At 39.6% G+C, this 25,515-nt stretch overlaps 1 protein-coding gene and 1 long non-coding RNA gene across 2 annotated transcripts; one reads left to right on the plus strand and one right to left on the minus strand.

Moving 5' to 3' along the window:
• The first annotated feature begins 550 nt into the window (after positions 1-550).
• snx33 (sorting nexin 33) lies at positions 551-24,187 on the plus strand. Its single transcript, XM_020660907.3, has 2 exons — positions 551-2,922; positions 20,543-24,187. The coding sequence occupies exons 1-2, from the start codon at positions 1,491-1,493 to the stop codon at positions 20,794-20,796; spliced, it is 1,686 nt and encodes a 561-aa protein (XP_020516563.1). The 5' UTR covers positions 551-1,490; the 3' UTR covers positions 20,797-24,187.
• On the minus strand, positions 7,824-8,604 carry LOC136179705 (uncharacterized). Its single transcript, XR_010666675.1, has 2 exons — positions 8,057-8,604; positions 7,824-7,967 (listed from the first exon to the last, which is right to left on the minus strand). It is a non-coding gene; the product is annotated as an uncharacterized lncRNA (long non-coding RNA).
• Positions 24,188-25,515: the final 1,328 nt, after the last annotated feature.

A 25,515-nucleotide genomic window follows, 5' to 3' on the forward strand; every position in this document is an offset into this window, starting at 1 on the left:
TTATACAATTGTACAACGAAATGATTTGGCTTCACCTTAAAGTGCACACACATACAAACATCCACAGCTAAAAACAACAAAAGAAGAAAATAAAAAAAAAGGAACTCTCATTCAGGTAAGATGGTAGGAGTTATTTACAGGTAGTAGCATAACAGAATATAAATAGATATTGCAGAAATATAAAATAAATATTGCACAGTATGAAATGTAAAATATTTCAGAAATATAAAATAAATATTGCACAGTATGAAATGTAAAATATTTCAGAAATATCAAACAAATATTGCACAGTATGAAAGTATGCAAGTAGCCTATGCAATATATAATTTGCTGTGGCTTTATTGTGGTTTCTTTTACATAATGAAGCCACGGCGTGATTAAATCGTTTGCTAAAATCAAACTGTTACGACTCTAACAGACAGACAGCTACTTCTACATTATAGAGTTTAACTTTGATGTGATAATTTGTGTTGCAGGTTGTACTCTGTGTGTCCTGTAGAGGGCGGTGTCGAGCCAGTGTCTCCACGTTCACAGAGTATAAAGGAGTTGATGAAAAAAAAAAAGGCGAAGTTGCCTTCAATTGTCCAAGCCTAACGTCATGGAAAGAGTTACTTTGTTGCAGCGCGCACAGGAATAAACCCAAAGAAATAACACAGACCCGTGCTGTGTGATGATACTATAAAGAAGGAGATTGTTTGGTCGCCGGTTTTGCTTTCTGGTTCAGTTTAAAGGATCGAGTGAAGAAGATGCGCAGGAACCTGTTTACAAGGAAAACGCAGCAAGTTTCAGACTGAGGGAATGCGGATCAGGCTGACAATGCACAGGGATACCATCACGCCGGGTCGCTTTGTCTTGGAAATATTTGCAACAAGGGTCGTTCTTTTAACGTCCCGAAATGAGGATCCCATGTCCCATGAGTGAACAATGCGAGGTTGCAGTCCAGTTTCTTTAGGATTAAACCCTCCGGCGCTGCTTTTGGAGGAGCTCTTCGGTGAAACCAGCTTTGTTTTTGAACCTGTTGTGTTTGTTATGTGAAAGAGGGTATCGTTAGAGTCTGCATGAGGGACTCATCGTGGTTTAGATCCTTTATTGCTTAAAATTATGGTTAGACTTTAAAGCAAAGTAGGTAGCCTAGGCTTTATGAGAGACAATAGAGCAAAAGCCTCAATGGGCTGAGGATGCTAGTGCTCACAGTAGACATATTTTAGACTTTTTTTTTTTTTTTTTGGCAGATGGCAGAAATGGTTTTACATAACTGTTGACTTCGACTTTGTTTACGAAGTAAGATCATTAAATTTGCATAGGATATGCTGTGCTGTTGCACACCTGATCCAACAGCTGCCATGTAATTTGAGATGTGTTTGAATATTACAGTGAGCTTGTGTCATATGTTTCCAAAACAGCATGCATCCAGACAGCAACATCATTATAAAGTAGGCACTATGTGCATGTAGATTTTTGTTGCTTTTAGGACCCACTGGAGTATCAAGATGTCAGTGAAAGCCAAAGCAATCTACACTTTTCAAAGTGAGAACAAAGAGGAGATCAGCATCAAGGAGAATGAGGAACTGGTGATCTTTGATGAGAACTCAGTGGACGGCTGGTTTCAGGGGGAGAACAGCCGAGGTGAGAGGGGTCTCTTCCCAGCATCCTATGTGGAGATTATTCGCACTCGCTCCAACTCAAATGTGACCGACTGTTCCATCAGCCCGGCAGGATCTTTAGGAAATGACTCCTCCTTTTTCCCCTCTACCCCAAACTCTTCCCTGCATTTGCAGCAGAGTTTCTATGACGACGACGACGATGACTGGGATGACTGGGATGACAGATCGACGGTGGTGGATGATGCTGACCACACCAGGAGCCCTGGGGCCAATGGACATGCACATCAAAGCCCACTGTCCAACAACCCCAATGTGTACTATCGCTCAAAACCACACATGGAGAGACAGGACAGCATCTCCAGCTCCAGGAAAGGCAGCATGGTGGGCAGGAACTTGAACAGATTCTCCAGCTTTGTCCGCTCAGGGGTCGAAGCGTTTGTGTTGGGTGATGTACCCATGATGGCAAAGATAGCTGAGTCATACACTATTGACATGGGTCCCTTGGGGCCTGGATGGAAGGAGAGCCCCCAGCCCTTCTCCTGCTCCATTGAAGACCCAACAAAACAGACAAAGTTCAAGGGCATCAAGACATACATTTCCTACCGGGTCACACCGAGTCACACTGCTCATCCCGTCTACAGACGCTACAAACACTTTGACTGGCTGTACAACCGTTTACTGCACAAGTTCACTGTGATCTCAGTGCCTCACCTGCCCGAGAAGCAGGCTACTGGGCGATTTGAGGAAGACTTCATCGAGAAGCGAAAGAGGCGATTGGTACTCTGGATGAACCACATGACAAGTCACCCAGTCCTCTCCCAGTACGAGGGCTTTGAGCACTTTCTGATGTGTGCCGACGACAAGCAGTGGAAACTGGGCAAACGGCGGGCAGAGAAGGACGAGATGGTGGGTGCACACTTCATGCTGACCCTCCAGATCCCCAACGAGCACCAGGACCTTCAGGACGTAGAGGAGCGGATCGACTCCTTCAAGTCCTTCGCCAAGAAAATGGACGACAGCGTGATGCAGCTCACACATGTGGCCTCGGAGCTGGTTCGTAAACACTTAGGCGGCTTCAGGAAAGAGTTCCAGCGGCTGGGTAATGCCTTCCAGTCTATCAGCCAGGCGTTTATGCTGGACCCTCCCCACAGCTCTGACACCTTCAACAACGCCATCTCCCATACAGGCCGCACCTATGAGAACATTGGAGAGATGTTTGCCGAGCAACCTAAGTATGACCTCTTTCACATGCTGGACAAGCTGTCGCTCTACCAAGGCCTGCTCGCCAACTTCCCTGACATCATTCATCTACAGAAAGGTAAAATCATCCATCAGTAGTTTCAGTGTGGTTTGTTTGTTTGAGAGATATTATATGAAACCTCAGAATAACTTCCAATTTCAATTCCAGCAGCTTCCTTTCATGTCAAGTGACAGCTTCCTGTTTTGAGCTGAAGAAATATTAACCAGTTAATAGATGGCCTTCTTAGAAGGTCAGATAAAACTATATTAATCCTGAAGGAAACTCATGTACCAGCTCAAACATAAAATATAAGAGAAAACCGTGCTTTAATAAGGAGAAATATGGCTATAAAAAGTAAACTAACTGAGCAAGGTAAGTATGACTTTACCGGCATTATCAACACAGACTCAGGGTCCCTTTAATCTCCACCCAAGAAGTGACCACACTCATGATACTACAAGATAATAAAGAAGAATTATATTGCACGTGATAGTCATTGTGATGTGAAGGAACATTGCACATGGGGCTGAACATGATGAAGCCCAATAATGGAAATTAAATACAGACTTTCAAACCCAGTTTATCCTGATTGTAAAAATGATTATTGCACATGAGATGAAGTATAACATTGCACATAACATGAACATAATACAGCCCAGTATTGAAATGTCGTACTCTACATTATAGCAAAGGATGGCGCACAATGGAAAGCAGTTACCCCCCATGAAATTCAAGTTACGGTACAATTTTCACGCTGCAGAGAGTGGTGGAGTTCTACAAAAGTAATTCATTACATGTGTCAAATGAATTATAATTTGTCAAAGAAGACTCAAGAATATATTAAATGGAGAAGGCTGTCAAGTGATTATGCAGATCATTATTGAACCTTAATGCTTTGACACAACCACCATGAAGTTAAAAACACATGAAAACCTCATTAGATTGACTTGCTGGGAAATTCCACAGTTGAGACAGGCAGCATGCTAAACATGGGAAAGTGTTTCAAAAGTTATAATTGTAGTCAGGAATAATACACAAAGTGTGTACTAATGGGAACAATCTAAGATGATGGCCGATTATCTCAGTTTGTTTCACAATCGCTGCTGTTTCTCTGTTCTGGATGACAGATCAGGTCAGGCTCTGCCTCCAGGATACTGCTCACACACTCATGCAGACATACACCATTTAAACCTGGTGATGAAAACACCCTAACATGTGTGTGAGTCTGGATGAATATTAGGTCACATTGTTAGCCTGAGGGAACAACTCCACCTCCTTGACCTCCACCCAGTCCGACACACAAACACGCCTACTGTACACACTATCCAATTCTCTGTGTTTGACAAGTGATTTTATAACAATGATGGACTTTGTCAAGCAGTGCAAACAGGACTTCGGTGAGAGTATTTCAAGGAGTAATTCATTCATGACTTAGCAGAAGTCCACTCCATGGACAGGCCATAATGTGAAGTGCATTTTAAATGAATCGATTTGATCATGATATAGAAACACACCGATAGAATATCACACCACAGATGTGCAGGATGAGTCCTAGAGGGAGTGTTGGAAAGAGAAGCACATTTGTCTTTGCTGCCTGAATGAAAATACCTCTTGAGTGTAACAAGTGCAAAGGCAGAATGTGTAGGCAGATGTAGACAGGCGAAGGTTCACCATTTAATCATTCAGTTTGGGCTGTGATCATTACAGGACTAAGCAGACACTTATTTTGTGAGTTTCTTCCAGGATGTAAAGTTAATTTCAACAAGTGTAACAGCACTGCTTCCAAAACACTTCACATCGTTACGTTTGGAGACCTTGGCTTTCCTCGGATGATTCTGTAGGTTCAAAAGGCAATCAAATACATTTTGAACATATTCATCATGATTGGTAAACAAAGAAGAACATGACGGTGGTATCCCTTGAAATCTCTTGGTTCCTGGTTTCTAGTAACTTGTTGATTCCCAAAGACAAATGGACGCCACTTTTTTCCAGTCAAGATAAACCAGATATTGATACTATGAAAACTAGCCATTGTATTCTTTAATAATGAGCAGGCAGCAGATGATAAAGAGTTGCAGTTCAGTATTCCTTCTTTAACAATCCTACTTCCTCCACAGGTGAATGTGTAAAAAATAGAGTCAGGTGATGTGTCTTTGGGACAAGTTATAACCTATGAGGCAGATGTTTGAGATTTGCTGCTGATATATTTTGCAAACTGATGTTACAGTCACACAGTTTATTTACTGTCACATTAGTTAGGATAGTGGAGTTTAATCAGTAACCATACTGATGTAAATTCATGAAGCATGCTTCATGTAACTATAACATTCCTGATTTGAATACTCTGCCACAGTCGTGTTTACAATGATTGATTTCCATGGTGGAACATCAGCTCTGCTTGGGTCTGGATCCCTTTTTTTTACGGTGACTCTTGTTAAGTTTCAGTCCAAGACAGTCAGGGCTCTGGCATATCAGCATTCTGCTTCAGCTCTCTCTCTCTCTCTCTCTCTCTCTCTCACTCTCTCACTCAAAAATCCTTTATCAGCTGATCAGAGTAAATCCAGGAGGAAGGAAAGGGCTAGTACCAGCGTGGAATAATGCTATCAGCCAAATGTTATCTCCTACAAACTGCTGGCGCTCATTGTAACAGAGGTCTTCTGGTACATTTAGTCACTCCACCCAGATATAAATAAGGAAAACAAAGCCCATCTGAATGATGGTAAAGGGCAAGTTCACTCGAATCACAAACAGGAAATATTAGTTTTGGTTTCAGATGGCTATTTGAGAAATCAGCTCTGAAATGTAATGTTTCAACACTTGGAGCTCCACAGGGAAAATTCCTCATTATATTAAGACGGCAAAGGTGAATATCTCAAAACTTGAGCACAACAAGCCAAAAAAATCTAAGTTTGGCTTTGTATCAGAAATAGGAAGTGGACAAATGGGCCCACGTTTAAAATATGGAGAAACAAAACAGTTGTTAGAGATGGAGTCCATTTGTCAAAAATAACTTCATAACTTCCTCATGTAAGAGAACATTATTAGAACTATGAAGAAAAGCTGAAGAAATACTTTTTAGGTCATTAAATGTGTTTGTGCCATTATGGTGCTCATTCTTGTTTATATCAGGGCATGTCTTAAGCATTAAAACAATAAGGAAAAATGCTTTTCTAGATTGAGATGTAGAAAACAATCAAGTATATCATTTGTAAAGGCCAAACTAATTCATCTAAGGCTCTTAAATATTCTTTCTTATATTGTTCAAATTTCAATTAAATGCTTTGCAAAATTACAGACTATTGTATGAGGCCCAGGTTTTCTATTTATTTTATTGAAGCAGGTTGGTCCCATTGAGATTAAGAAACCTCTTTTCCCAGGGAGACCTGACCAAGACAGTCAGCAGCAAAAACACAAAGTTACAGACAGAGACACAACGGGAGACAAAATAAAAATGTACAAACATGAAATGTTGCATTAAAAGAGAACCATCTTTGAGTCAAAACTTGGAGTCGGTAGTTCAAGCAGTCAATCTAAAAGCATCGACGTCCTATTGAATCTGCTTCCATGTCTTTCATTTTAGATTTAAAACCATTTAAGGACACCAGCTCCTTGAGTCTCAATTAATTCTGCAACAGATTCCAGGCTGAGGGTGCAGAATACCCAAAAGCCCTTTTTCGCAATTTCTGTCCCAGCTTTTGGGACAGAGAGGTCAAAGAGTTCATGAGAACGATTTTGACACCCCTTGTGGGCCCTGCTGATATTTTCATAGACCATTAACTGTATATTAATATGAACAGCACTTATCTGTCTCCATCTGTTGGAAAAAGTGAAGCCAACATACCCCTGCGTTTGGGCGTTGACTTATTGTGCGGTGACGTTATTTGGAACCAAGACATGCATAGAAGGGGTCTGGTATTAATGAAACCCCAGAATTAAAGCCTCACCCCCTCTGCTTACTGACGTACTCGGTAAAGTCCACTGCAGAACAGATTCCTGAGTCTGAGCAGACACCTACGGTTATGGAAAGTTTGATAACGGTATTGTTAGTTGTTTTTTTTGTCCTTTCCTCCTCTGCTGTGCTAACTGGAATAGCACAGGATGACGTATCATCCACCCTTTTGTGCATCAGATAACTAAGAAAATCAAAATTTCTGACTTAAATCAGCCTTAAAAAAATAACGACAGAATCCAAAAATGATTTGACATGTATTCTAGCTTTAGAGTTTGACCCATGTCTTTCTGTGACGTGGCAGAGGCGAGTTTTATGACCTATCTTGCAGCCAGTCCTCAGGGGGAGCTCTAAATATTTGGCTTCACTCCCAGACATCTGTTGCCCGTTGGTTGCTTTGTCCATCTTTTTTTGTTTTCTATTTTTTTACAAAAAACAATCTCTCCCTGCTTCTTGAAACAGACAAATGTTTCACTCATGAATATTTCAGTCAAAATGTAAATAAAAAAAGATAAAAAAGGCTGTTTTGGCAGCATGTAGACAGCCACTTTATCTGACAGCTATCTGCAGTTTCAGGCATTAATTCTAAAGATATAGAAATATTGAATCTTGGTGTTGGTGGTCTTGTTTGCGTTCTTAGTCATGCAGAGCTACTAGCTAAAACCTTGTTACAGGAGCTTTAACATTCAGCAGTGTTTCATCTAACGCTAAGGTAGTAGCAGAACATAATGGGAAATATGTTTTCTCATGTCTGTAGCAGAGTGCTAGAGGAGATGACCAGCACTTGTTTTATGTCTCTAGGGTAAAGATGGACCTTGAGTTTGGAGGAGGTTAGCTTCGCTTAACAAATTGAAGTAGAGGGAAACGCTAACTTGGCTCTGTTACATAATCTGCCTTATTAATTATTTTTGCTAAAGCATTTGAGAAAAAATTTAAAAAATACATTTAGCTAAATACAAAGGGTGTTATGGGCTCTGTTACGGTTAGTACAAAGTCTGGACCCAAAAGCACGACTCATACAGGCAGGATAAAGTGTACAAAAAGGTTTATTTCCAAACGTGACTGCAAAAGTGCAAGGGGGAGGGGTAGTGCGAGGTTCCAAGTGGCAGTGTCCGTGATCCCAGAGTGGTGTCCAAAAAGCACAGGTGAGGTGACGCAAAACACGAACAGCGATCTGGCGCAAGGCAGAGAAGAAAAACCAGGTTAGCTACACAAGCTATAACACGAGAACGAGTCATCCAGAGAAGCCAAGCGAGTACAAACCACACGAGCTGATGAAACAATCTGGCGCCGAGGTGAAGCAGAGGGAAGTCTTTGTAGTTTAGATCCTGATGACCAACTAGCTGCACCTGGCGCCGCCTGAGAACGTGAACCCCGCCCACCACACTCACACAGACAGGGGAGAGACACGTGACGATTTAACAGACAGGGAGTGACAAACAACACCACAAAAGGAGAAGGAAGGGCTGCCATGATGTGAATCATGACAGGCTCGACTAGATTCCTAGATTCCGGGAGACTTGTTGACATTGTGAGGTTGCCATGGTAACCAGCATACGTATGATTTTGGTAGTGGTATCATAACAGACTTGTTTGTTGAAGACAGAGCCAAAAGACAACAATTCTGTACAGGAGGAGGTTGTTCAGCAGTGTTTTTCGTGCAGCCAGAGACCTTTTTCCCTCTGCTGACTCTCCCCTGCCGGTCCAGATAACTTTCCTTGATGTGACTTGTGTTCTGCTGAAGCAGACACAGCTGTGGCAACACTCAGAACACACAGAACTGAGGTCGACCTTTTCCGGTGCACTCCTCCTCCTCTTCACCTCCTCATTGCTTCTTTCCTGCCTGACCCCCCCCCTTTCACTGAAGTCTGCAGGAGCTGTTTTTTATTCCAACAGTGATCCTGGTGAGCATGTGAACTTCAGGAATGTTAACTGTCTTTGAGATGCGGTGTTGGGCAGCGACTGCATGTGGCCTTGATAAAGTGGATCTAGGGAGGAGAGGTTTTTGGGTAATGTCAGAAAAATGTCAGGGTGTGCTCCAAACATCCCCATTCTCCCTTTGGCTTTTACTTGACAGATCTTCAAGTCTCGTCTCTTTCGGTCTCTGCTGTTGCTCAACCTGAAAGTCAGTCTGTTTTGTTATCCTCTTCACATCCATCGTTGTCTTTTATCTTTCCCACTGAAGACACCCGTATCACGGTTGTCTGTCTGGGCAGCTGCCCTTGTTTCAATAATGGACAGAATAAATCTTGTCTGGGTCTGCAATGGTGTACTTTGAACCTCTTCCAAAGCTAATCCTATGATTAGACCTTGATCTTGTTAGAAAACATTAGAAAATCTTGATCTGAAGGGTTAACTACATTTAGTTTCAACAGAATAAAAGGGCCTCTTGTGTGAGAGGCAGATGTGAGCATTGCTGACTACAACTGCACTGATTGTTACAATAAAACGGCCTGTTTGTTGGTTATCCTGGTCTCTGAAGTCACTGCTCTGTCTCCTGTTTAACAAGCAGTCCTCATTTGGGTTATTATACATAATCATAAAGTGAGCAATGTTCGTCTGGTATTATTAAAAAGCCACTTGAGACCCAAACCCACAATAGTCTTCTAACAAATGTAGTTTAGAGCATATCTTTATTTTGTAGAAAACATCTAAACAGAAACAAGTATAAATCTGAACTCAAAGTATTGGAACTTACCTTTTTATTTGAATGAGGTGTGGTTTTCACTCGTTGCTTTCCACAGAAATTATGCAATTCATCTGCAAACAAACCAACAGTAGCGGCATTGCAGTAATATGATTAGCCAGTGTGAGGACGTCCATGGTCAATTATTGAAGCCTGACATTTTTTTATGTTGTCCACAGTGTGTTGACAGTGTTGGCTACATGTGATGGTATTTCGTTTTCTAAATTCAGTATCAGAATTTTAGCCATGACCTTTGTACGTTTATTTTGTATCATTGGAGCACTAGCTTAAGAATGTTTTCACATTAGGCATTATTGTTTCGGACCCGACTAAACCTGCGTGCCTGAGTATGGTGCGTTTGTCTTCTACTGAACAAATGAGCTGGACTTTGGGAGCAAGCATACTCTGATGGGTCCCTAGTGTGAGACTGACCCATTCATTTAGCATGCATTCCTATCTTAGAGTACAAACATGGGCCTAAATGTTTACTGTTACTTGTTTTTACTAATGCCTCAACTCAGGAGTATGCTGGAATGTGAAGACTTTTGTTACCAAACATTTACTGACTACTGTGAATATTTTCAGATGGTTGGGATTCTGCTCAATTCTTTGAGTCACAATCAGACGACTCAAACATCAGGAGCTGAACCGGTCTTATTGTCTTATTACTTTTTGTGGAGAAAGCTATAAAATTGGTATAAATGATTATAAGCATCCTCTCAGATTTTTTTATGACCTCTTTGGAGACCAAATTTGAAATTTGAATTCTTCTATTCTACATTGATAGCCAGATTGAATTGATCATAGTTTTTACCGGTTCTGGTGAGCCTAAAGCAGATATCATGTTCAGTGGATTTTGTACCTAGCAACAACAGAGGTAGTTATCCAAGACAAACCCACCTCTTAAAGCTTTGGATAAAACACAAAGAAGTACACAATACAATGAAACCAACCCGCCCCGCTGTGTGGTCACCACGTTATTATGATCCGATCCAATTGCATGTAAAATGAAATCTGAGTCTTTGGCTCAGCTTGAGGTCTGGATTGGCTTCACCTGCGTCCCCAGAATGACACACTGTGCAATCCAAGGCAACAATTTCAGTGAAATGCTTGTTGAGATGACAAAACAATGAAGAAATTGTACATTCAATTGAAATGCAATTTCTGGGACAGCTAGAAAAACCCACACTGGAATAATTGGAGTTTAAAATCTGGAACATTTACAAAAGTACTGTTGTTATTATGCATAGCATTTAACCTAACTTTAATGCACCAGACCTTAGCTGTTTTCCTTTGATCTTGCCTCATTTTTGAGGCATTTAATGTGCAGAAAGTGTGTTCTTCGTCTGCCCTCCCTTTCGGCCTCCAGCCATTCAAGATAGTGGGATAAAACCCTCTATGATCCACACCAGAGCAGAGCTTTATTCAGAGTAAGAATGCGCTAGCTCCCCTGGGATGCCTCCTGCATGCAGGCCAGACTTTTAATCTGGACAAGAGTTTAGTTGTCCTCCATATGGCAACACATTACAAAGCCACATGCAGGCTCTATGAGTTTGAGAGAGAAAAAGATGTTTTGTTAGCAGTTTTGAAGAAACGTGCAAGCCAAATCCCCCCCAGGATCTTCAGCTTTATCAGCGAGTTGTCTAACTTCAAGATTTAGCAAGGTACCTGCATGCACTTAGGGACAACTTTTTGCATTTGGTCTGAGGGCTTCTGAAGTGTTTGCCAGCGCTCACTTTCAATTTCTTGCAAACATGTTACAGATTAACATTCCCTACACCGGTTACAGCACACCAGAAAATGCTGCACTGTCAGCAGGTAGACAAACCTCAGTCTGTTAAACCTGGCTTTGGTTTCAGGAGCGTGCAGCGTCCCACTTATGGCACCTTTTGAACGTTGATTGTACGTTATTTTGTTGGCTAAAGTCGTTTTTCTGACTCTGGTGGCTGTGGAGAGCAAATGTTTTCTCTCTGCTGTTTGTGTACTCATAAATCGTAACACAGGCTAGGCTCTCCTCTTCACACACACACACTGTCTGCCCTCATGCTTCTGCATTCCTGTCCGTGTTGGCCCAGTGAACTGTTGTTTCACACTGAAGGGGATTACAGATGTTTCCAAGAACTCGGTTTTTACCACCGCTGCCTCCTTCCCCTTCTTAAAGAAGCACTGATTTAGTGGATAAGTGGTGTTGGACTGAAAAAAGCAAGAGTAATACAGATTTGGTAGAAATGAAAAATAAAAGACTGGTCCCACAGTTTTCCCATGTCAATTTCTTATATTCTGTACTACTCAAGAAGATTTAGAGAATTGACAAAAGATTGGAGGCAAAGGTTGCCTTTCAGTCTATGATGGGGTCTGATACTACATCATCTTTAACTATAATCTCCATATAACAATGTCTAAGACATCTCTAACACTGTGTTCATGGGGCAGAAAGTTATGTTTAATAAAGAGTCAATAACTCAGAGTATCAAAGGTAGCATGGTAACCTATAGCTAACCTCTTGAGTAATATACGTAGAAGTATAAACATTAAGGCGATGTTGAACAAACAGTATCCCTAGCTTTAGAAATGAAGTCTATGAGAAGCTCCTGTGAGGAACTTTCAGATTGTGTTGATTTTGGTGACCTCTGTGGACAAAGACATCTTGTCCTTTATATTTCCTATAGTGGGGTTTTCCCATGAACAACCATCCTTACTATCTTTTAATAATCATTTGTATCACTCAGTGTCCTTTCTGTGAAAATTTAAAAAGGGGGCTGTTTCGGCGGCGTGCAGTTAAACACTTGGTCTAACACCTACCACACAGCAGCAATTTTATATTTGCCTATAGAAATAATCAAGCTTTATAATTATGTGCTTCTTTGCTTTTGAAGGACTTCCAGAGGAATTACTTCTAATTTCAGTCCATTTCTCAACCGGCTAAAAACACCCTATAGGCAGCTATAAGTTGCAGTATTACCTCATTGCAATGCTTTGTCTTTCAGCATGCAATGCATGATCCTATGAGGGGCATGTAACCTGAATTCATGATAGGACTATGGGAATTTTAGTGTCTTTCAGCCAATTAGTTAGTCTTGAGTTAACCCAAACTTTACAATTTGTTCTCACTGCAAATTAAACCCTATTTCCAGGTTAATCAGGCAACTGACAAAGTTACCAGTAGCTTGTGAAATGTGCTGTTTTTGGCTTTAAAGCCAGATAATTTTCTCAATAAGTTGGTGGAGACCAAAAACTTTTGATGCCCTGTGTCTGTTGTGTGAATAGACACTTGGTTGATGCAACAGCTTTATTGGGTATTATTTGACAGATTTTGTGTTCCCAGGGTGTTTCAATGTGCTTAACTGGCCAATTATGTACATGTATAATGCTGTCTACATGCAGTGCTATTTACAGTTTGAAAGCCTGTTATTGACATGGTGTCATTATCTCTCTGTCTGTCTCCATTGTATTCCTCGGTCTGAATAGAGACCCAGAAGGGGTTAGAGGAAAACCTACTGATGTTCATGTGTTTGCATATGTAGCTTTTTAGGCTAAACCCAGTCACTTACTCAGCTTTGCATGCTAGGAGAGGATTTAATCCACATCAGTCTTGACAGGAAAAGTGGTTTTGGAGGTTAACTCTCCCAAGTACTTGCGTTGTAATGAATAAATGGAAAAAAATAAATAGATGCCATCTGTATTTGTTTGTGTTTTGATCCATTCACTCTTGGCTTCATTTACACTAGTTAGCTCAGAGATGAATTCTTCCTATGTTGTTGTCAATAGACCTCCAGTGCAGTTCATCTGGAGCACGAAGCCCTCCATCCTTTAGAGGAGAGCATTGTCAGCTTTTGTTCTGTCTTCTCCGGTTTCAAAAGATGTTGTTTGCACATCGCCTTAGCAATCATAAAATTTAAGACATAGGACATTCATTGTCATTTTATTTGGTTGTTAACTGAGGTTACATTTCCACATTGCAGGGATTATTTCACTATTACAACAAGGACAACATCCATTCTGATCAGCTAACATCTTTCATCAAAGGAACATGTTGTAATTTTCAGAAGTTCTGCCTCTTCCAAGTCATTGCAACACTAAATAAGAGACAATAGTTACAAAGCAAACAGTCAGAAGGGATAATACAAATGTTACATGACAAAAGAGTTGTACTGTTATATTTCAATGTAATGTCACAGAGTACAAAGCATTAAGACCCGGAGTTATAATGTCACATTGATAAATTATACTGCAGTGTTTTACTTGATTTTCAGTGACATACAATTATTTTAATGATTAGTTTTTGTGTGGCTGTCTGAGTTCAAATAGACGACTTCAACAAAATCAAAATGAATGTTATCATCAAATTTTTTACAAATGGCAGCTGGAAATCCCAATTATTTTTATCAAAAAATCTGTCCAACTTTTGATTGTGCAGTGACAACAGCCTTCATTTAGTAAGAATATTGGATGGAAACCTGAGCGGAAAAGGGACAAATTAAATACTTCCGCAGAGGAGTGTTGTGTGTTGAAACCAGGGCTTTTCCAAATGTTATAAATTAATCATTTTCTTCTCTTCAAGATCAGTGTAGAGGGTATTCCTACATGTTGATGAGAACTTGTCAGACAAGTGGGTGGATTACAAGTGTACAATAGTTTCAGATTAGCCTCTCATTCTAACATCTGTTGAACATTTCTTTACATGGCTTTAATTAAAAAACTTCACAAAGAGCTTTGGAGCTTGTAGGAAACTTCACATCTTATATCTTCAAGTGTAACAGTTGCAAAAACAAAGATGTTGATGTGTACAAAGTCATGTAGAGCGTGCAAAAGAAATTGCCGCAGATCAAACATTTCTGGTAACTAATTTCCTGTGCAACTAAAGAGGGTGGTTCTGTTTTGTACATTCCTCATCCCTGAAGTCGAATAAGAAAAAAAAAAGAAAGTATTGGAAATATGTGCGTCAGTAGCCTATCCCATCCCCTTTTACTAGGAGTAAAAATTAAGCTTGCAGAGAGATGGACAAAGGATATTTGAGATGAATAAAAATCAGCTGAGCACATTCCAGCTAAGGACATAAACTCGAGCCCTGTTTTTATCTGTGTACATGAGTGGCTGCTGTAAACTGTTGTACTGTTAGCTTACCTCAGCAGTAGGGTTTTTCCATGTTTGTGTATACTTGAGGCTTTAAAACCCCCTGAGAGCCAGAATAGTCCTTTTGACCCTCCTTTTTTTAAACCCTCCCTTTTCCCCCCCGTTTTCAGAGTTTCCACAAATGTCTTGTCTTTATCCTTTTGTCTTCTCTCGTTCTCATCCTTGTGCATCTGTCTTTTCAGTAGGACCAATTGGTTGAAATCATAGACAAATAGATAGGCTTAAATAGGTTTTGATCCTCCATGAGGAAAATTCTAAATGTTAATGTTGCTTGTGTTTTACTTACTCCCTGATGTACGTTGCTTTGGCTAAAAGCGTCTGCTAAGTGAATTGTAGAAGAGCTAGCTAGCTAGCTCCAACTACTTGTTGATGAAAATGGAGAACGATGTTGTAACTCATTAGCTGACAATCCAATTTGATAAAATTCCACTCTGTCAGAAATGTAATAACAATGAGACAGTTATGACAGCTTTTATTGATACAAATGTGTTGAATAAACCGTATCAACTTATCTCACAAGAAACTTCTAGGCTAACTAAATCCTGTTAGGCTAATTCTACTTGAGAGTAAGCTAATTGTTTACTAGCTAGTCTAGCTGCTTAGACAGATCTTCTGCTAAGTAGTCCAGGCAACTGACTTGTACTAGTGAGGTTGTGGCTTGCTAGCGTGTTAGCTAAACACTTACTAGCCCAAATTGCTAACCCTCCCTCCCTTGTCCTTCTAGCCCTTTACATATTGAACTTCTGCAACAGCGCCATTACAAGGTTGTGCCTTTATATTCCCTTGCACTAACACATTGCATCCATAATGGTTTATTATTGGTGTCCATGTGAGTGAATTTATGTTTAATTTGCGGAAGTGCAGGAGATACTGCGTCTGAGCACACAGTGGCAGCTTCACATGACAGCTTACATACATGTAAGCACTAACATTATGAAGCCCCTTGCATGGCCTAATTCACATAGACACATTTTTTGTCTTCAGCTAAGAAAACAAGTATTTTTAATATCAGTATGTTTCCACAGAAAGCCCTTTTGTGTTGTTACTTTTATTCTTCAAGGGGTTAAAAGAGGACAGACATCTCATCAGTTCACTGTCGTGCTTGACACAGACGTCACACACTCTACACAAACGCACACATTCACTAATGGCCAGTGTTTGTGGTGACAAGCCTTACTTGTCCTCATTTGAAAGATGATTCTGTTTCCTCATCTGTCAACTGCAAATAACATCCACTGATCTTCCAGCCATACTAATCCTTCCTATAGGTATTTGATTAGTTTCCATGTTGATGAGTCATTCTGAGTAGGCAGATTAAAAAAGTCAAATTTTATCATCAGTTTTTGGACATTTAAGTAGTTTGAATATTACAGACTGGCAGTTTATGACTTACTTTGTATTTTAGGAATATAATATATCTCAGTAATGGCTGTTTCAGTCACTTGGTTCTTCAAACCACTTCCCTTTATCTTAGATTTGCAAAAGTCATGTCCTTACCTGACAAATATTTTTTCCTTTTTGCTTCGGAAGAGAGAGAGTAAAATGTAGCCCGCTTCCAAGTCTTAAAGGAAAATGGGGGTGTTGTGTGTTTGTGGTTTGCATTGGAGCAGTGAAGTCATTTCATACTAGTGGTTTTATGCTCTCACATTTTAACCCAGGACTGTGTCACCCCTCCCACTCACACAGAAACTCACAGACCTCGAGAGGATTGTGAAGCAGTGCGCAGGGATGCTTTTTTTGTTGTTGTATCTTATTAAACTTAACCTCTAAGGGAAAGTGCAACTTTTGAAGGCTCTTATTATGATTTATTATGGTTGGGTCATTTCGCTTCACCCAAAGAACATTTTCATGGTTCAGTTTTGGAAATATAGTTAATATTGTCACTCAGGAAGTTTAAAGGGCTAAGTAGTTTGTAGGCAAAAAAATAAACTCTTCACAGCACCAACATGTCCTGAAATACAGCAGGAAACAAGTTGATTATTTTTAGAATTGAATATGATAAACACCAATTACAGTAAAATACTGTATCTCACCGGAAAGTTTACATCAGTCCATGTTGTTGATGTATTACATACACTTGCCAGTCAGCTGATTTATACAAACTAGCTTTAACTTAAGAGGCCCAACTCCATTTCAATGAAGCCTCTGCTTTATGGTGAAAGAAGAAGAATGATTTAATTAGCTGTGACTGGAGACAGATGAGAACAAGTTATTATTAGACTCGCTTGTCTTTAAACAGCTGTGTGTTTCTAATGTTTGGACCTTTAAATAATGTGCTCACTATGCAGAAATATAACGCTGGCTTTGCTTAAAAAGGAGCAAAATTGGGAAATGTCATCTTCGCTAATACAGAAATAAGAGCACACAAACATCCCGTCTGGTAAACACGCACAAATAGTTGAAAGACTCACTTCCTTTCTCGGATTACATGTTAAACAGACACAAGATGGATTTAGATGAAGACGTGCGTCACTTCCTGAACTCATCGTGCAGTGACCTCAGGGCCCAGCAGGGAGGGCAGGGAGGGAGAATGGGGAATCTAACAGATGCATGAGTTAAGTCTCCCAGGGGGGGGGGGGGGGTTTAGGTCATACTTAAATCTACTGTCCTCGTTATTCTTTTTTCTCGCTCTCTATCTGAAACGCACACATGATGTAGGATTCTATCTGCAGGTCTTGAAAAATAAAGCCAACCAACACTTTGAAATCCATAAGTAAAAGGGCATGTCAGGACAAGTTACATAATAATAAAGAAAACGTTGGATTTTTGGCGTGTACTAGAGTCATGTGCAGGAGGCAGAGTTTAAGTCAGCATCAACAGCCATGTAGCTAAAAGTATGGCTTTGCTACCGAAGCTCATCCTCTCATAATGTGCAAGTGTGCATTTTGGCAAAAATTGAAATATTTCAATATCAGTCATGTGTGTGTGAGAGTGTGTAGGGCTGGGAATCTTTGGGTGTTTCACGATTCGATTTTGATTCTTGGGGTCACGTTACAATTCAGAATCTATTTTTGATTCAAAACGATTCTGGATTCATAGATCTATGGATTCAAAGTTTGAATTAGTACATACTTCAGGATCTACTCCAGTCATCTGTGAAACTGGCTGAATTTGTTGCTGCTCTAATTCACAGTAAAAAAGTTAGCATTAGCACCTAGCGGGGAGTGACTAATTGGCCTATTTTTTTTAAATTTCTTTAAAAAATGTTCCCCACCTGTGTACTGTATGTGCAGCTAATCTTGCACATTATTCAGCCCATTAGCCTAATATTTTGGCCCACATGTATACCTCTATTTGTATTCATGTAATGTTTATCTATGAATAGAATTATTAATTCTGGTATTTATTGGAACAACTATAATGTTTACATGCAGCCATACCAACAGAACCGTTTTTTTTTTTTTTAGGTATAATCATTAATCCTCTTAGTTAATCACAGCCTCTTTCATATAAAGAAATATCTTATGTTTACCTTGGTGAACCCTGCAGAAACTCTGCAGCCTCCTTTGCTTACCTTCTTCTTTCTTTATCCCCTATAGAGCACTAATATCTACCCAGCACAGGCCCCATGAAGCTGTCACATGTGAAATAGTTTGATTCTCTCTTATAGGGACAGCCATAAAACATGCGGTAGCCAGTCTGGTTGGGCAAAATAAACAAATCTGGTGACTTCACAGAGCTGTGGGAAAGAGGGATTTGTCGTTTTTTTATTTATTTAAGTAAGAGCTGTGAGAAAGAGAACAATCAGACCTCCTTTGTAAGACGATCTAGCATTTTCTGATCTTAACATGTTCTGGTGTTTTACAATTAAAGGAAAGCTTAATGCCCTTGGCTTTCCCCTTCCCGTGTTTGCAATATGTAAGGGGAATATCTGCAAGGGGAGCACATTAAGCTTTCTTTGTGATGAGATGGTTCCCAGAAGTCGGTTTGTTTATTCTTTTATTTTTAATGTAGAATATCATAACACCTTGTTAATGTACAATGCCGTATTTGTTCTGCCAGCATTTATATTTGTTTAATTTATGTTTTGCAGCTTTAAAATCATAGTTGTGTACCATATTTGACAGCAGATCTAGCTTTGGGACGAGCATATCAAGCTCTTTTTGTGTTGAGATGATCCAAATGTGTTAAGAGTAATCATGTTTTAGACAACAAAGGCAACCCAAATACTCTTTGTTTTATTAAGTCACATTTTTCCTTTTTTTTTAGCTTGTGTTTGCAGCTTTTATATAACAGTCTGACATCACGTTTGCAGAAGTAGCTCCAAGATGAAGAAAATCAAGCTTTCTTTGTGATGAGAAGGTTCAATTTTGATGGAAGAAATTGGATTGAAGAATATAAGAAAATCTATACAGCCTGGCTTGTTTATTCTGACATTTTAAAGCTTGTGTTTTGCAGCTTAAATGATAATAGGTTGCATCATGTAAGAGAACACATATAGCTGCAGGAAGAGCATATCACTTTGTAATAAGCTATCCAAATTTGTAGGAAGGAATTTGTTCTAACCAGCTCTAAATGTTTAATTCTTTATTCTTGTAGTTTTTGCAGCATATCATAGTTTGGCATAATTTTAGACATCCGATGTAGCTGCAATGATTGAGCACGTCCTTCTTTTGGTTGAGATTTTGCATTATAGCTATAACCCAAATATGTTGATTCACCCCCCCCCCCCCCCCCCCCGCCCCTAATTCTTTGCTCCGCTCACATTCACACACACAACCACAGCGCCTTTCCTTTATGTCCCACAGACATGCTATCTGGTGATGCACATTCTCCTCTCATGTGGAAAACAGAACACATGAATGTAGGTCAGCACCACAGACTGCAGTCCACACGCCTCCTCGCTGGAACAGACTGGAAGTGCTGTTCATGCTTTCCCAGACTTCTGCCAGGAATTTCATACAAAAATCCAGGGCGGCATCAAACTCACAGATACAGTTAACGGATAAAAAACCTGAACCCTGCTGTGGGATATCTAAAACACCAGCTTGTCCGAACCCATCCTAGCTTATCTACCCGATGCCTGACTGAGATCTGTCTTCTTTCTGGTTTGCATCTCCGCTTGTACAAGCTTGAGACAAACTCGGTGGAACAGGGCTGCCATGTTCTTTCTCTGGAAAAGTGACGTCATGGCAGTCTGGATGAATGTGGTTACAACTTGTCCGCTTTGCACTGAAACTAGACGTTTGGTATGCAATGAAACAAAAAGTAATTGTGTGGTGTGTTCACTGCTTTACCTATAAAGCGTGCAGCTCTGCAGTAGTTAATTCTGGAGTCAAAATTTACAATGTCGGTTTTAACTGCTGAGTGCCATGGAGGAGACGTTTACATAGCATTACTGAAGCAGTCATTTTTCTTAGTGCAATACACAGACCCACCCAAAAGAGCCGTAAAATCCTGAGCCGTCCCGAGGACTGTATTCAACTTTTATTACAACTTTTGTTTCAGGGTTTTTATGAATTATTGTTAAAATCAGAGACATGTTATATAGCTTTTCAGTGACTTCTGATGAGCTTATAGTGGCCTATATTTAATTCTGATGTACTTTATTAGTTTTTACCTTAAAGGTGGAGTCAGTAGCATTTTTTTATGTTGCGGTTTGTAAATACAACATTCAAACTGGGACCCTCCACCTAGGCTCATCCCCCCCAGAAGCCCACACTCACTGCAGGACTTTAGTGTGTACGTTTACTGCCTGTGCCTACACAGCAAGCTACCACTAGCTAGCACAAACTAACCACTGATGTTTGGCACCTGCCTGTCCAACAGAACGCAGACAAACTCAAACGTCCACATGTGAAAGATAACACAAGGTTCACCCTCGTTTTGGAACAAGCTTTTATCAGATTGGCGTTTCACCTCACTTTGATAATCTTGTCTTCTCGTCTTCTCTGTCTTAACATGAATCTTTGTTTTTGTCTCATCCGAAGGTGCTTTCGCCAAGGTGAAGGAGAGCCAGCGGATGAGTGACGAAGGGAAGATGGACCAGGACGAGGCAGACGGCATCAGAAAACGCTGCCGGACAGTTGGGTTTGCCCTCCAGGCGGAGATGAGCCACTTCCATCAGCGGCGAGAGGTGGACTTCAAAGACATGATGCAGGCCTACCTCAAGGAGCAGATAGCCTTTTACCAGCGTGTTGTCCAACAACTGGAGCGCACGCTGCGCATGTACGACTGTCTGTGAGGACGGCGATCTGCTGCCCGGTTCAAGATGCCAAAAAAAAAAAAAACACAGACATAATAGAAAACTCATTTATAAAGGTATTCTGTGTTTGGATAAGTTTCAAAAGACTTGCAGATAAATGCAGCAGGAGTTACTGGAAAGACATGAGAAGCCGGTCAGTCTTTCACTTTGATGGATTCAAAGTCACATTTTTTTGTTTTGTTTTTAAAAGACCTACTGTACCTTTAATTCATGATATACACATCACATGGAGAGTATGACAGCATTATTGTTTACTTTACATAATTTAAGGTGTTTGTACCATTAAAATAACAATATAGGTTTCAAATTCATAGTAAATCTTTAGTTGTTGGTTTTTATAGTGTAACATGCCACGAAACGGGTTCTGTTTGGAAATTGTCCCCTTCTCTCCGACATCATGCACTTTGGCTTCTGCTGGGACTGATTTAAATTACTTGACTTCAAATTTGTGCAACAATCCATAAAGTTAAGTGTTCTGGTCATACACTAACATGTCAGTGTCTCTGATTTGTCTGAGTCTGAGTTCACTTGTTTTCTTTATCTCATGCAGCAAGTGCCTTTAAGAAACGGAGTTATTTAAAATAGACCAGTTGTCTGTAGCATGGCTTGTGTTTGATAGGAATGAATTGTATGTAGAAACAAGTTTGCACATGTTCTTGTATTCTAGTGTCTGTGGGAGTGAGTGTGTTTATGTGCGAGAGTTGAGTTAAATGAGTCAATGGCTGTGCTGATCAGTTTCCCTTTTCCACAGTGGAAAACTAAAAAAAATTAAATGAAATGGTTGTCTGTAGCAGCAGGTTTGTCTGGCTAACTGGAAGGAAAAGTATGAGATGGTTGAAGTGGATTAACTGGTTTTATCAGGCAGAACATCAAGGAAGCATGTCAGGTATTTCAATTCAAACATTGACTTGATATAAAACCAAATTCTTCTTATTAGGGTTTAGTGTTTGATGCAATGTGGGTTTAAAAAACAACAGGATTTAAGGTTAATATCAAGCATTTTAAAACAACACGTATGAATAAATGAGACCACGTTATACTATTGAAATTATCTCTGTACCGCAACAGTAACTTTAAGTAGTTTTATATTTTCCTCAAACACACTTATTGGATTTCTTGTCTTTTCAATATAAAGTTACATCCAGCAGCTGTTTAGCTTAGCTTAGCATAAAGATGGGAAATAAAGTGAAATGGCTAGCTTATCTCTGCCTACCGCCTCAATTATTACTTACTTATTAAAAAGTGATGTTTCATTTGGTCAGTTCAAAGAAAAAGACAAGACAAAAAGGTAAATTGGTGTATTTGGTAGGGCTGTCAACATGAACTCTTGCTATTGCTATTTTGTCCCTTTAGGGTGAGCCAATACAGTGTCTCCCTGTAGTCACAGTGATGGAACAGAACAACCCAATTTTGGATCTGTAATGAGTTACTTTATCCATGATTATGTCAAAACCTTCGGTCCGGGTAGAATTTTGTGTTTTGTTTCAAAATAAAAGTTGGTTAAGAAAGTACAAAAAAATCCAAATGAAAGAACATTTTCAATGCAAAATAGTGGAATTTCAAATATGTGATTAAGAATTTGATTAATTGCGATGAGCTGTTAAAATTTAGCGATTAAAACTTGGAATCGTTTGACAGCCCTATTTTTTAGTAGCCTATTGGTTATGCCACAGCTCCCAGTCATAAAAAAGTAATTCTTATAATTGGGATTTGTATAAGGATTAAACTAACAACTGATATACACAACAGTTACCAGTTGAATTTTAAAAGTGGGGAAAGCAGAGATTGTTGCTTCTGCAGAGCCAGACTAGCTGTTCCCCTCCTGTTTCCAGTATTTATGCTAAGCTAAGCTAAGCTAACAAGCTTTAATTGTCTTACAGACGTAAGGCCTGTATTGATGTACTCGTCTTGTTCTCTGCAAGAAAACAAATAGAAAATGTACCCAAAATGTTGAACTATCTCGTAAAATCACAAAAGTTACATGTACTTTTCTGCTCTTATTCCAGCTGTGATCACAATGAATTGAAACTTAAAATATATATTTTTTACATTTAGTGAACAAAATGTTCCCCTCTAAATGAGATTTGAGTGACTGTGATGATTCCTCCTGTCATTCTTCACCCTTTGAGTGTTTATTGCTTAATTAGCGTTTTTCCAGTAACATTACTCATTCACTTTAACAAGAAAAAAAACCTTCATGGCGACATGCGGTTTGACGAGACTATCTTTAGAGTCGTGTTAACCTAAGAGGTTTTATTTGGAGTCTATGTTGCAATTATAAGCATTACCTCAAGTGATGCAGGCGATGATTTTGTGAGCTTGACACGTTTCTCGACCTCCTTAGAGTTCATTTGCCAATTGTTAGGCACTGATTCTTCATAAAAGGGTTTGATCTTTGAGTGGAATGTTTGTAGAAGCATGAGAAATGAGACAAAAAAGTTCATTTGTTTTTCAGAAGTTGAAGTTGCAACCTTTATTATGGTTCCACCAAAACAAAGATGTGCTGATTCAGAGCGTACATTTCTCAGTAAACAAACAGGCTGTGTGTGTGTGTGTGTGTGTGTGTGTGTGTGTGTGTGTGTGTGTGTGTGTGTGTGTGTGTGTGTGTGTGTGTGTGTGTGTGTGTGTGTGTGTGTGTGTGTGTGTGTGTGTGTGTGTGTGTGTGTGTGTGTGTGTGTGTGTGTGTGTGTGTGACTCAGAAAAGACTGGTACTGTTCTGTCCACATCTGCGGCCTTTAACCCTTTGCTGTCTAAATGTGCTGTTGTTGTGTTGGTTGGTTTATTTGTGAAGAAACCTTTGCTTTTCATACATCTGTATTTCATACAGCATTTTAACCCCGTTGCAGATTCTCCAAGACCAAAGAAGTCAAGACATTTTTTTCTACCGGGCTTCCTTTTTTTACTCTGTTTGGTTGTTGTGAAATGAAATGTGCTTTCTGGTTTTGTAATCAAATCTGTTTTGAGTAAATGTGAAGAGCTCATTTGGAACTAGTAAAGAAACATTCCAAAAAAGGAATAACTAAACAAAAAAAAGGACAAAGCAAAGAGATTTTGACTAAAAGGAAAACATGCAATGTGCTTAAGAGAAAGTAAAAAAAAAAGAAACATTGAAGGAAGTGCTTGCAGCTCTAATCAGGTTTCATAACGACACTTTCTTCTCATGTTCCAGAGCTGTACGATAAGTTAAATGCCAGGCATTTCACACAAGTGACTGTTTCTTTACATGGATGTGTGACCTGGGGAGTTTCAGGAAGTCTGCTTGAGTTTCAGTCTCTGAAATAACAGATGTGGATTTACAGTAAGTGATTTGTCAAATGATTAAAGGGAAGGGGACATGAAGAGGTCTTAATAAAAGCAATGATGGAGATCACTTTCTGTCTTTCTCTTCTTTGTGGATTTGTATAACAGATATATTAAACAGTTCAAGCATTATTTATGGGATTTCCAAACACACATTACATCTAGACTGTGCTAGTATTTCGTTTTATAGTTGGAAGATGTGGGCATCATATTTAATTGTTAATATTCCACATATCTCTCATCTTAAGTGTACAAAAAGAAACCCATTATGCAATAAGCATTTGTGTTCGGTCTTAATCCTGTTTTTGTCTTATTCCAACTTGTTGTTTCACTTAATCAATAATTGATATCCTTATTTGTGAACAGGATGTGATTACACAAAGAAGCAGTTTGTCCTGAATATAATCCAAACAAGATCAGCCAGGAGCTGTTGTCCAAATTTATGAGTACATATAAACATACTGACACAGTGATTTACTGCAAAATAAATGAGACAAAGAAGCGTGTGCACATCCAGCCAGATGTGTTAGATCCAAGGTTTTGGGGGTTGAAGAAGACAATCTGTTATATCTATTATCTCTGTGTTTTGACCATGACTACATATTTTGCTGTGTTTTGAACCATGGTAACGCCATGGCAGACATTTGTCTGAGTGTCCAGACAGAAATATGTTAACACTTATTGGATGGACTGCCATGAAATTAGGTACTAACATTCATGTCTCCTGCAAGTTACTGAGGACGGTAATCCCTGTGCTTCTCCTCACTTTCCAATATGGAGGTTAAAAGTTTTGGTCATGAGTGAACAATCTAGAAAACCACTGCACTGATTGGTGTGAATTTTAGACCAGATACCTAAGGTTCATGGAGGATGAATTATGTGTTTACTTAAAATCTGTAACAATAAAGGGGCCAAAATGTACACTTACATCTCTGAAAATAGCTAATGCAAAGCTAATCCTATTTCCTAAGATGTACTTCCGCTGCCTTCAAACAAACAGTGTTAGTGTCATGGAACAAAACACAACTTCAAGGTAAATGTAGCTCTGCATTGAAGGCACCACATCTGTTTAGTTCTGATCAGCAAAAGTTAGCGTGCTAACAAGCTAAACATTGTTGTGTCTCAATTCAAGGGATGCATTTGAAGACTGATTGGTTACACAGTTTGCTCATTCAAACTAAAAAAGCTCTTTCAGACGCTGACCAATGAGTCCTACTTCTCCCGGGCCATGAAGGATTCATTGTGGAGCACCTCAGTGCATCCTGAGATTCATTGCGCGCCAATTCAACAAATGGTGGGTTTTCAAGCAGCTGACGATTACACTTTTATGTAAGTAACTGGTTTCATAACCTGGTGATTCAGATGTAAAACAGAAAGCCCTTTGAAACTGCGAATTAT

Source organism: Labrus bergylta, chromosome 7 (assembly GCF_963930695.1).
Source record: "Labrus bergylta chromosome 7, fLabBer1.1, whole genome shotgun sequence".
Taxonomy (NCBI): domain Eukaryota; kingdom Metazoa; phylum Chordata; class Actinopteri; order Labriformes; family Labridae; genus Labrus; species Labrus bergylta.